Here is a 13,283-nt window from a genome sequence, read left to right on the forward strand (position 1 = left end):
GCCAGGCGCAATGGAGCCAAACCTAAAACTTGGCGGGCTGAGGTCTACAGAACTATCCGCCCCCCTGAAAAAGGAGTTAGGAGAAAACTTAAGAGGAAAACCTTTGCTTGTTGAAAACCTGAGGCTGGATTAACTTTATTTCTGTTTCCCCTTTACCCTTTTTAAAATAAGGTTCAATTTGCTGTTAAATTCATTTTATAAACTTTTTAAAATTTGTATTACTTTTGTAAATTTGTGTGAATCAGAGATGATTTCGTGTAAAAAGCAGCATAAAAATGCAGTTACTGCTTTTAATATCGATCTCTTGAAGTTTTACAAACGTGCAAGTTTGTAAAACTTGTTTGAAAACTCATTCAAGAATTCTTTACTAGTCATTCTGATTAAAAATCCAGCTTCTAATCACGATCACTAAAATGGTAATGCTGTGGTTATTGGGTTAATAGGTAGAAAGTACTTTTAGACATAGTCCAGTGATAACTGGCTGTAAGCTTTTTAACTGGCAGGATATGAAATTGGATCCCACTCTCATAGGAGGTGCACTATTTTCCAAGTTTCATTTCCTGGCCCTTGTCACTAATCTAATTTTGGTGTTGCCCTCAACCTTTAGGTGTGCTGCATGTCGTACTCTGGGTGACACTATATAGTGGCGAGATGTTGGAAATCCTTCCAAGTAAGTATGCAGCACTGTGCTATACGGTATGCAATCTGAATTTAAGCACTATTAATCAAGATAAGGGTATTATGTGTTTGCTAGAAAAAGTATGTAAAATTTTAGGTTTAGTAACTGGTGGCATGTCTCTTATCAGCAATTCCTTTAGCTCAATGTTCTCTGTATCTGTTGACCAATCCTACACGTTGGAGCTTTTCTCATTCTTTACAGTACTGGGCTGCTTTGCACTGGATAAAGGTCAGGACAACTTGATCATTCCAAAAATGCTTCAGCCATTCATTTGTAAGATGTAGTTGTTTTCAGTTCTTTCTGTGGCAATCACCAAGTCATTTAAACTTCAGACCATTGACTTCTCTAACATTTTCCTGGGAAATATGCTGATGCAATGTAGAATCCAACACTCGTTATGATTCAAGCAGCCTTGGTACTGCGATTGAAAAGAAATCTAAATTCATTACTCCCATTGCGTTGCCTCAGTTGGGATTTTTTTTGGGGACGCGTTTCGTTTTTTCTAAACATACAATTCGTCCTTTATGACAGTTATTTTTATTTGTCCCCAGAGAATGTTTCCAACAGTCTGCCCCATCACCCAGGTTGTCTTTCTTTGACAAACATATTTGACAATATGCTTTTTAGACAACACTGGTTTTCATTTTTTCCGAGTGATTTTTTTTTTGGCCATTTTTTTGGTCTCATTACCACTGACATGAGGCAATATGAATAACATGCAAATCATTTGCTATTATTGAAGTTGTGAATTTCCATAGTATCTTACTGAGACAACTTTGTTGGACATATTTTTAAGAATGTGATAGTGTTGCACTTTTTTAATGTTTGACTAAATTGATGGAAGCCAAATTCTTTGGCATTGACTTTATAGCTGCCTCCATTTTTTATCATCCTCAACAACCATTTTTCTGAGGTTGAGATCTCTTGATCAGGCCATGCCCTTTCAAATCTGCATCCTGAGGAAAAGATGAATGGCAACCAATGTTTTTATAGGAGAGAACATATAAATCATCTGACTGAACTTCAACCTTTAGAACTATTTATCCTAAGGCTCTGCACTCTTTTCCTAACGAACAGTGTTAGCTCAAGGTGTTCAATGTTTGTCAAATATCAGAATTTTTGTCTATTAATGTCACAGATTACGTTCTGATATTAAGTCACAGTACTGCTAGTCAGTTCTAAAAGATCGATTTAAGTCACCTATGTAAAATAATAAATTATACAAATTATTTACATTCTGCACCTATACTTTTAGTGTTATGCAGTTTTATTTTTTTGTGACTGATAGCTTCAGTTTGATTTAAGTGAGTTAACTGAAAAGCAGGGAAGAATATAAAGATACTTTCTATGTCCTCCTCAACAGTTATACTTTCTGTGATCTCAGTATTCCTTCCACCATTCCACCAGTGGTAAAACTGCAAGCTTTAATGCTCCCAATGCACTTTTTTTTCTAAACATTCTGAACTGTAGCTTACTTTACTTACTGACGGAGTAAATAAGCACCCCTAATTATATCACACTTGTCACCTAAGAAAAATAAATGCAAATACTGCTTCTGAAGTGATATATTTAACAAATTCTACAGTTTAAATGATACAGGAATTAAATTTGTTTATAATTAGTAGTACAATAGTCAATTGTTCAGCATTTTCTACATTTATCTATGTAATATTATCATGTACCTGAAAAATAAACTCCAAACCAAAAAAAAAACTTCAGTCAAACTCCCCTTCCTCCTCCAGCTTTATTGATAGTTTAAAATTACATTTCTATATTCTAGGACTTCAATTGCTTTTACCATCTGACTTTAAAAACTGATTACAAGCAAATGAAACTCAACAATTGTCTAAGTGATATAGTATACAAAAATAACATCTTGATTTCTGTGAAAATGCAGTTCTTTTCAAGTCCTGAATAGCTCCAAATTGTGTATACTCAAGCACTGATGTTCTGGGTTTGATTTAGTTTGAAATATTTAATGTTTCCCATTCCCTTGTTACCTCGCATTAGACATTCATTTATTGTATTACGGTTACTTCAATTTCTCCCTCACTCTTGTGGCCATTAACAGGCATGTGCATTGTTTGTTTATCCCACTTCGCTATATGCTTTTGGTAAGGCCTGATATAAATACTTGGTGTTATAACTGTTACTGAGGTCAGACAATCCAAGGCCATTATTGTAATAGAATTAATTACTGTGGAAGTTCAGACACTTCCAGCGTATTTCCTCCTGCATGCGATCACTTCCATGGAACCAGGGAGGCTTTGCTGGTTTGACTTAACTCTTTCCACTCATCCATCCCTATTCACCAGTGGCACGGAAAGGGGGTTCTTTAACAAAGCATTATACATAACACCTCTACCAAACTAAACATAAACATTTTTTGTAGTTAAATGCAGAAAGTCGATTTTTCCACCCCTTTCCTCCTTTAACACGGCAAGTAAAGCTCACTGGCCTGGGAGTAGCCTCTATCTGCCAACTTTTGGCCAGTGAAGAGGATTCAGAGAAAAATAATACAACCATCAATCAGAAAAAGGAGGGGCGACAAAGGAAAACAGTTAAGCTGTAGCCTCAATTGTGCATTCCCGTGCAAGGTGTCCTGACTCCCCACAACGATAGCAGTTGACTTCACTAGTCTTGCTGCAGTTGATGGCTACATGGCCAGTTTCACCACACCTGAAATGAGACAAAACCAACATTAATAGCATGAAAAATACATGTACAGAAACCTTCTGCAGCATTTGTGATGACATGGTCGCTGTGGATTTAAACGTATTGCTAGTTAAAAGAAAAAATATATCCCATACATCTGCAGTATTAGCACATACTGAACATTAAAGCACAACATAGCAATTTTAATATTCATAAAATTCTGGGTAGAGGATACAATAAAGTATCCAAATTAAATTCATAGGATGCAGTTGCTCAGGAACAAGCAACTGAAAAAGCTCTTGCAAATTAGTGTGTTAATCAGTACTTTTGATCTGAAATATTAGTATAGGATTAATGCCCACCTTAGTATTAAAATCAATTTTTACCTATAGCATTTGACTTTGGTGCAGTCCTTCTGGATGTGTCCAAATTCCCCACAAGAATAACACTTTTGCTCATCTGCATGATCACAGTCACGAGCCAAGTGGCCAGGCTTGCCACAGTTGTAGCAGCACTGCTCTCGCTCTCTCTTCGGTTCCTTGCAGTCCTTTGCAATGTGGCCACCTCTACCGCAGTTATAGCAGGCTTCCACAATAAGAAAAAGAATATAAACAAGACTATAAAACCTTGATAGCGTTGTGGGACATGTACTTAACGAAGTTTAACTGTTACAATGCATTTATGCCCCATTGTTTATTAATACTTACCATCCTCCTGAAGATCACAGTCCTTGGCAAGATGGCCAGACTCACCACAGCGGTAACAGATGTCTGGAAGTGATGATGACATAAATTGGAAGCCTGTTGAGAAAGACAGTATTAGTAGTTCAATCAATTGCTACTCAATCTTGCATACAGCAAAAAAGAAGAGAACAGTTAAGGTAGATTTATGGATTCAAACTCATGAAAAAATTACTGTTAGGAAGATACCTCTGCCACGGCTTCGCATTCCACGGCCACGACCAATTCCGGTGGGGCATTCTCGAGCCCAGTGGCCAGTACGCCCACACTTGAAGCACTCGTTACTGCTCATTGCTCCAATTAGGTTTTCTAAGCAGGAAAAAAATATTGATAAGAACAGTTTGTGAAAAAATGCTTATTTTTGCTACATAGATTATGAGAATTAACACTACACATTTATGACAATATGTAAAATGTCAGTTTATCAATATGTAAAATGTCAAATAATAAAATAAGGGATTGCAACAATTGCAATTGTTATTCAATTATCATTTAAAACTAGTTTAAAACTGAGCTGTAACGTTTCAATTATTTTTTTACCTAGAATTTTCCTATTTACCATTTGTTATCTCAAATTACACTGTTAAATATTCTACGCTTCCATATATAGTATTAATGGGCTTTTAACCAACAGTATAACTTCCAAATGGAAAATGAATTTTATAAAATACACATACAAGCACATATAAGATATACTGGCATATGCAATTCCAAAGCATGTATTTCCACAAGATCTGGGTGATCCCCAATCTGTTATTTTTAGAGGGGCCTAGTTCTTTATCCAGGCCTTTGGTAGTAGTAAATGAGAACTCTTGCTTTATTCCATCTGGTCTGTCATATCATCATGCTTGCCATTTTTTAATCTTTAATGTTGACTGAGTCAGGCAGCATATCATATCATAAAAAAAGAATAACCTGAGAAATATGTGGTAACCCTCCAATCCACACCACATATACCCCACTCCCCTAGTTATGTGCTTTTTGCTCCATGTTATAAACCAACAGATCCTTTTGAGTTAAGTCTCCAAGTTTATTCCCCCCACTTTATCACCAGTTTCAAAGCACATAGATAAGATTATCCATCCATCCATCCATCATCTATCTAAATGTACACTTCCAACCTTCCGCTTATACTGAAACAAAATTTGTATTTTTGCTTAATACAGTCCACCGAGACACATACATTACTGTTGATGTTCAGATCAAATAATCACCTCTGTGAACATGTACTTGTTCCCAGGAATAAAAAAAAGAAGCATACAAAATAACTACTGAAAAAACAATATTTGGAAGCATGTAACTCACTTCATTTTGTTACTAAGATTTTCTAGGAAAGGACCATTTCCATTTTCAAAAAATTGTGTCAGAAGACATATCTCCACCAAGTTAAATAAAAAGCTTAAATTCTTACAATCATGCTTATTTCATTGTTTTTAAAAGTCCTGTCTCAAATTGCATTGACTAACATTGGTTCTTATTTCTGAAATGGACAGAGGTGTCAGTTTAACACGGTGCTGTACTACTGTGATTTAAAGTAAATCAGACAGCAAAGACATGGATGGATAAAACAGGTGGAGGCCCACTTAAAAATAAATATAAAGAATGCTGGAGTCTAAATTCTTCCCTTGAATATGACGCACTGCTGTTTAAGCTTTGCAGTGACTTGCGCCCGACTGGGAAAAATTAGAAAATCTGGTATTGCCATCTAGGCATCCTTTTAATCTTGAAAGATGACTACTAAAATTGAATTTTTAAAATGTAATCTAAAGAGCAAGACGGTTTGCAAGTATAACTGATCCAAAAATATTCAAGTTCCCACTTTCATAGTTTCTAAATTACTAAATAATAGCCATAGCAACAAATGTTAACGAATGAATAAAAATGGGTGTTTTGTCTATTTCTACCATCACAAACCTTATTTATTCAGATTTAAAAGAATTATATTCTTGTTTAACTGGTTTGTCTCCTCTAAGCCACACAAATGGTTGATGAAACTAGCTATGTATCTTCTACAGTCAATCACCCAAAATACCAAACAGCAGGGCTCCAAATATGAACAGGTACAACTATTTTCACACTTTCATAGTGTTCAAAGGCCTTGATTTACTATTGCTGAAGTTATTTTAAGAATGCTTAACCAATTCCCACTTTTAGAGAGCGATAATTTAGAATGAAGGTAAGATAAAGCCCTTTTTACAGTCACTATAACAATGGGTTGAAAAAGTCTGTAATCCATTTGACAGCTACCTAGAATAACGCACAATCAGGATCTCTTCTTTGGTCCCTACTACTACCAATGTTCATCTCACCTTGTTCTTTTTATTTGCTGTTTCATTCTCATTTTTTTTTGTTCCTATTATTTCCTTACTTTCATTTACTCTAATTTCTCCCTTCAGGCTCATTGTTATAATTATAATTACTTTCCAGTATAGATGTTCACTGGATCTGAAACAAGACCCAGCTAAAAAAATACATACTTATATACATCAATAACTATTACATAAAAGTTTTCACTGTTTCGGTTTGAATCCTAAATATGAAATTAAGATAATTTAGATGCTAAAAAAAAAGTCTCTGTTCAGAAAACAAATAAAATTTCAATATTGTAAACTGTTGACAATATATTAATAAACCCTTTTGTTTTTTTCTCCCCATTCCTACAGACATAATTCCTCTAATACCTCTCTCTCTGTCTCCAAACCATACTTTATTGCCTTACCAATGAACTGATTTGAGAGAAATCAGAAATAGTACTTATATTAACTTTTGGGATTTTTTTACTGCTACTATATGCTGTCAATCAAGAATATTTACTCATTTTCCACAGTAGCAACCAGCAATCTTTCCTCTCTGCAGCTGAAATCCATATCCCCACAATTCAGAGGATCTACAGATATATATACCTAAACAATGTCCTAATCTTTCTCTTGATGCATCAGTGAAGTATCTTCCTTATAAAAGGTAGCATTACCTGGTATTTTTAATAGCTTGTTCAAAATTGTTTCCAATGCTTTTCACACAGACTCTAATTTCACCTGTTAGCAACAGCTATTAAAAATACCAGCCCAGGTGAAACTGCACAGATCTGGCAAATCAGGCAGGTTCTTCAACTGTTTCCCAGGTTTTAACACTCAACAGTCATTCTTTCAAAATATACACAGAAGGTATATTTGCTATCAGTGTAAAGGCACACCAATTGTTTTATACCACTTTTACATCAACACTTGCTACTAAGCTGGTATAGTTATGGCCCTATCAGTCTCCCTTATAAAGGATTTTGCCTGTTTTGCAGCAAGAAAAACAGCTTGTCACAAGTTTACTAGGGAAACCAATGAAGCATTATAATTACCACTAAAAAATAATTCAATTTTTGTACAGTTTAACTGGCTACGCCTGTGCGGCAACTTTTTGTATTGATTTATTCAAATAACCCAAGTTAACTGCACGTTAAGCATACATCACAGCTGGTCACTATAATTAAATTATAATTAAAGAAGCAACAATTATCCTTATTATCCATCAATAGGAACTTCTGCCTCTTTCCCAAAGTGAAGCAGTAGCATATGCTAGCAGTGGTATAGGCAGTGTTTTCTACCTGATCCATTTTAAACATCTTAAGAATTATTGTAATGGTATTGGAGGATGTAATTTGTTACGTCTATTATCTGGTTTATTAAGAAATCCCACATTTGCAAGTTTATTAAATTCTCAAATGTTTGTGACATTTTCTAGCATAAACCTATTATAGCCAGCATATACAAGTATGTCATCATCTTGTTATCAAAGGATCTGCAGTCATTGCTTAATAGATAAACACCAGCTGTTTTTAGGCCAAGCTAAGTCTTTATCCAGTATTAAATTGGACAACTGATATTTTTACTTCAACTGCCCAGTTGTGGCTATCTAGGTTCCTAAATTAATTAGTATTCCACTGTCACTTCTATTTCAGACTTTATCTGGTAATATTTTTTGAAACCGATCTCTTCAGATTGCGTTCATCTTGATTCACCTAAATTTTTCTCCATTCTATTTCTTTGAAAGGCGTAACCAAACCAGATAATATAGAATGCTACGACAAAATTCTTATCTCTGACCGATTCTACACTTGTTTTAGAATAGAGAACCAGCCACCCAAATCATGCTAAAATCTCCCAAAATCTGCCTGCTGTCTAGACCTTAAAAAGGGCAGCAGAGATATACCAACTTTCCACCAAATCGGGCTGGCATCGAGACAAAGATGTTTAGGATCAGGAATACTGTATTTCTCTCTCCCCCTCAGTAACATAACCAGTATTAATCAGCGTCAGAAAAAGGGCGAGGTGAGCTACTATACACGCCAATCCCGAACCATAATGCCCTGGGAAAACGCCGCTTAAGAATTAGGCAGGCGAACACGTGGAGGCCGCAGGTCACGTGGAGGCCGCGGCGCCACCAGAGAGCGCCAGCTTTCCGGAGACAAGCGAGTCTGAAAATCAAGCTTTGGTTGTTGGCCTCGGCCTCCCACGTTTTCCCACCTCGCTTTCTTTTCAAGTCACACGCACCATTATACCGCCGGAGGAGGAGGCCTTTCCTCCAAAAGCGCACGCGGCCCGCATAAAACTTCACATCCCGTCGTCCTTGACTCGCATACAGGCCCAGGCCTGGGGGGGGGGGAGTCCCAGTAGACCGGCGAGCCTTGCCTGTTCCCTTTTCCCGCAACTCCAGGATGTCCCGCCGCGGCCACAAGGAGCGATTACCTACCCACAATCCACGACGTGCCGTCGATATCGCCCGTTTACTTGGAAAGAAACGCGGGTTAAGGCTGGGCTTTTTTTTTCCCGCGCAGTAGGCCGGAACGAGCCAGCGCCCTCCTTCCCTCAACTCACTCCGCCCACAGAGGCCCCACTAACCGACGAACTCACTCGCAAAACCACTCCGTCACTTCGGTTACCTTTCGCGGACTTTCGTTCCCGTCGACGGCTCGATCCGGAATGGCCGACTGGACTAAAAAGGACTTCTCCCCCTTCTTAATCCACGCGCGAGACACGACCAGCCACCCTCTACCGTTGATTCCCTGCTGGCTGCGCCACACGCGGTTTGCACACGACCCCACACACCCGCCCTGCTGATCTGCGCACGGCTCTATCCCGAGCGCGGGGCCAATGGCAACTCGCGAATCGCTTCGCGTAGTCCATCGACGACAGAAGTAGTACTGGCCAATCGGCACCGTAGAAAAGGGGGAGGTGTCCGCCTACCGGAATATCCTCCAATACTCTTCGTCCCAAATCGAGGGGTGGGGCTGTTACTGGAATAACGAAGACGGTAAAAAGGGAGGGGGAGAGGGACTCCAAGTAGCTTTCCCGCGCGTGGTTTATCGCGATACTTAGCGAGCGTCCGCGCGTCGCTTGTGAGGCGGTTGCTGCCGCCCTGTTGGCGCACCTGAGTTGGCAAAAACGACATTTGGCCGCGTTAGTGACGCGTTTGGAGTAGGGTTTGGCGACGCGGCGTCAGTTGTGCTTCTTGATTCTTTTCACAACATCCCCCATGTCTAAAACGCCTTCTTTTGCCTTATCATTTTTACTCTATTTCCAATCTTAAACACGAAATTTAAAGCTGCCGAACCCTGTGAAACTGAGGTCTGAACTAATCTGGAGAGGCTGCCTTGTTTGTCATGGAGGACCTTTTGGTGTTAGGAAACAAAAAAATAAAATCCTGAGATGTGAAGCTGCGGAAAAAAGCTGTGACTGGGTTTCCCACTGCCCTTCAGTCTCTGAAAAGCTTTTATTCGTACTGTAGCTAAAGTTAAAAAACATCCTTGCAAAAAAAAATTCATATTCAAAGTTGCATCTTTCTCAAATACAACTGTAGTTACTTAGGAAGGTTGTGCAATATGAGGAAATGAATCATCTGAGGAACATTGGAGACAGCGGTAGAAGAGTATAAAAGTCAACTTGAGCACAGTCAATTTTGTGTTATAAAATGTTCTCAAATTTTAAATCAAAACATAATTTTAGTCCATGTCTACCAGCTCAACTGAAGACTGCTGTAATGCCTTACATATTTTTATATACTATAAATAGCAATGGCCTCATTTAAGTAGTATGAGAAACCACAAACTGGATTAGGAACAGAATCATTAAAAAGTGCACAGTACTTTTCTTAAAAGTAAAACTATAAAACTTAACAGATTTTACAAAGTATTTTTGTTAATGTAATTGTTTCATTTTTTGATTTTTGTTCATTATTTTAACATTTGTATATCATTCAAAAGTAGAAGTGGATTAATACAGAGGAAAATGACCTCTGATCAAAAATGAGCAAAAAGGCCACCAAGATACCCTTGGTGATTCTGGCCATTTGTGATCAGTATTATGAGAAGTTTTATATAAAAAAATATTTTCTTTATACTATTTCTATCAAAACATTAACAGAATCCACAATGGACTGAGAATCAGCAGCTCCACTAAATAATTGACAGTGAAGCTGAAACTAAGTTAATCAAGTAAAAATAGCAAACAGGAAATCTTTTAAACTTCCTCAAACCCCCATTTAAGTTACAGAGACCTAATCCACATATCAAAGTGTAGGAATTTAGCACCCACCCCCCTCCTAGAAGAATGAAATATTCTAGGAAATATTTTAAAAAGCAGAATATTATACCTTCCTGGATGAGAAATGGAGAAACATATTTTAAAGACAAAGGAGCTCCCTGCAACTTCCTGACTCCCCCCCCCACCTTTGTCAATGGGCCATTAAAAGCCTCAGCTAAGCTCACTCATTCTCCCCACCTTTGTCAATGGGCAATTAAGGCTTCAACCAAGCTCACTCAATCCCCCCATGATTTGCAACACAATACAACTGAAACTCACCACATGGCATGGCTCAAGCAAGCTTGAGAGACAGCCAGCAAGGCTAGCTAAGACTCCCACCCCCTGGGAGTCTGACAACCAATCAGGATACTCTTCCTGTGCCCCAGAAAGGTCAAAGCTCAGAAAAAGCATAAAGCCAGGGAGCACACAGGATCTCAGCCCTTTTCTGTTCAGGAACTCAAGCCATGTGATCCTGACCACCATTAAACCATCTTTCCAAGCAGCCTCCATGTTTCCAGTGTCTTTGTCCCCACTTGGAACTGAACCCAGATGGATATTTCTTCCAACAAAAGGATAAGGTCTGTGCAGAACTGCACATTTACAAGAATAAACATTATAGATGACATAGCTACACACACATGCCCCTCAAGTGTCACCCTAGAATAAGCATACAGACGCTTCCATACTCAGAATAAGCTCCCCTATAAAATTGTGTTGCTGTACCCAATTGCTCTGCAGCTGCCCCTAAAGGCGAACTATCCCAAAGGTACATTTTCCTGGATGACTAAGAATATCCATAGACTTTTAACTAAAGGCAAACTCTTTGCCTTTAGGAATAAATATCTTCTTTTTTCACAGCTGTCCGGATCTTATTTTTATTCTTGCAAAACCCTGGCTCAAATTGGAACCCCAAATTATTCTTCTGACAGTATTTACAAGGCTGCTGAGATAATCCTTGTTTGAAATAACACAGCTTGCAATTCCAAGACTATATACATTAGTGCCCCTTAATCTTGAATGGGGCCCACACAGGCTTTCCAAAAGGTGTTACCACACCGATGTTTAATGTGACATTTAAAAAAATCATATTAATTGAATTTAATCAAATTTATGGGTTTAGTGCTACAACTTTTTGGTGTGCAGCTTGTAGCATATCTTCAGAGGCCAGTTATGGGCCCTCAACTCCAAACAAAATTATTAATTCCTGATTTCTAGCTTTAAAGATTTGACCATAACTTTGGGCTCAGAAACTAAGCAGCAGGCAGTACAGATATCAATTATAACTGATAAATGAGAATACCAGTACAAGAAAACTAATACTATACAATACAGTCCTGTATACAAGAGATGGAGGGCAACTGGACCAATTAGGTCAATCTCAAAAATGACACAAAACATTGAGAAAAATATTTATACATGGTTAGAGTTCCTCATTGCAGACATCAGCCATATGAAGATATATATATATGAAAGCCTTTGGCATAATAAATATTGTAATCTGAGTTTCTTATTTCAGAAATGAAGTGCAGTTGCAACCATGTGCAAATGTTTTGACAGTATGTATGAAACAATTACACAGTATATCAGGGGGTCAAACTATTTCATTGAGGGCCGCATCAGGCTTTCGTTTGACCTCGGGGCCAGGCTGGCCATGGCCAGAGTAGGTGTGACCAGCTCGATTTCACTCATTTTGGGGGCACCTGTGGTGGCCAAGTACTAAAGCAGGACTTTGCTCAGACCCTCACTCTCATTATAATGTTCCTTCCCTTCCTTCCTTCCTTCCTTCCTTCCTTCCTTCCTTCCTTCCTTCCTTCCTTCCTTCCTTCCTTCCTTCCTTCCTTTCTTTTCTTCTTTTTCCTTCCTTCTTCATTCTTTTTTCCTTCCCCTCTTTCCTTATTTTTCCTTCCTTGCTCTCTTCCCATCTTTCCTTCTTTTTCTTTGTCTTTCCTCTTTCCCTTTCTCCTTTCCTGTCCCTTCTTGCATGCTCAAATGCAAACAGGGAAACATTTCTCCTTTGGTTTTGTTTTTAGTTTGTTTTGCTAGCCCTCTGTCAGCGAAACGTTCCCCCCTCCCCGGGCCCTGTTTTTGCTGGCAGAGGCACCGTGGACCGGTCCTTTGGTGTTTCCAGGGCGACCCCGCGGACCAGATCTAAGCACTCCACGGGCCTTGAGTTTGATACCCCTGCAGTAGATTAATCGGATTACAATGATTTAGAAAGTTTTGAGTGAATGCTAAAAAAAGTGTAAATGTACAGTTCCAATTAATATTATGTTATTGTTAAATTCTGTTTAGTGATTAAGCTACACTACTTTGTACTCATCCACAAGTACAGTAGTACTTTTGGGGTGAAGGTTAACATACATATTTAAATTAGCTATGGCGCTTAAACTCATAGTTTCTGTCCCCCCAATGCTCTTTTTTATATGAAATACATTCACATCTTTAGTATGAAAATGAGGGTCTGATAACATTTGATCAGCATATGAATAATTTTCTCCTTGCCTTCATTCAAAACCTAGTCCAGTTCTTCTGGACATTTCTCTTCAACAGTACAAGCATACCCTCAATTTCCACCCTGGCAGATCTGAGTGGTAGGCTTGGATTTATATACAAATAATCACTAAACTTTAAGCAATGATT

The 13,283-nt window shown here is 38.3% G+C and overlaps 1 protein-coding gene across 2 annotated transcripts; it reads right to left on the reverse strand.

Annotated features, from left to right (window-relative positions):
* Nucleotides 1–2,228: 2,228 nt before the first annotated feature.
* Nucleotides 2,229–9,177, reverse strand: CNBP (CCHC-type zinc finger nucleic acid binding protein). Of its 2 annotated transcripts, none has more exons than XM_058171315.1 (5): nt 9,005–9,177; nt 4,264–4,383; nt 4,042–4,134; nt 3,721–3,919; nt 2,229–3,358 (listed from the first exon to the last, which is right to left on the reverse strand). In XM_058171315.1, the coding sequence occupies exons 2-5, from the start codon at nt 4,364–4,366 to the stop codon at nt 3,241–3,243; spliced, it is 513 nt and encodes a 170-aa protein (XP_058027298.1). In that variant the 5' UTR covers nt 4,367–4,383; nt 9,005–9,177; the 3' UTR covers nt 2,229–3,240. The 2 variants fall into 2 exon arrangements, with proteins under 2 accessions (XP_058027298.1, XP_058027297.1); XM_058171314.1 differs by having other exon boundaries at nt 3,721–3,922; nt 9,005–9,176.
* Nucleotides 9,178–13,283: the final 4,106 nt, after the last annotated feature.

Source organism: Ahaetulla prasina, chromosome 2 (assembly GCF_028640845.1).
Source record: "Ahaetulla prasina isolate Xishuangbanna chromosome 2, ASM2864084v1, whole genome shotgun sequence".
Lineage (NCBI taxonomy): Eukaryota > Metazoa > Chordata > Lepidosauria > Squamata > Colubridae > Ahaetulla > Ahaetulla prasina.

What these genes read in the sequence shown, in the direction of transcription:
- CNBP (XM_058171314.1), bottom strand. Translation starts at nt 4,366, where the DNA reads ATGAGCAGTAACGAGTGCTTCAAGTGTGGGCGTACTGGCCACTGGGCT. An exon ending in AATGCGAAGCCGTGGCAGAG is followed by an intron (nt 4,135 to 4,263) that starts GTATCTTCCTAA and finishes CTTTCTCAACAG; the next exon opens with GCTTCCAATTTATGTCATCA. An exon ending in CTGTGATCTTCAGGAGGATG is followed by an intron (nt 3,923 to 4,041) that starts GTAAGTATTAAT and finishes TTCTTATTGTGG; the next exon opens with AAGCCTGCTATAACTGCGGT.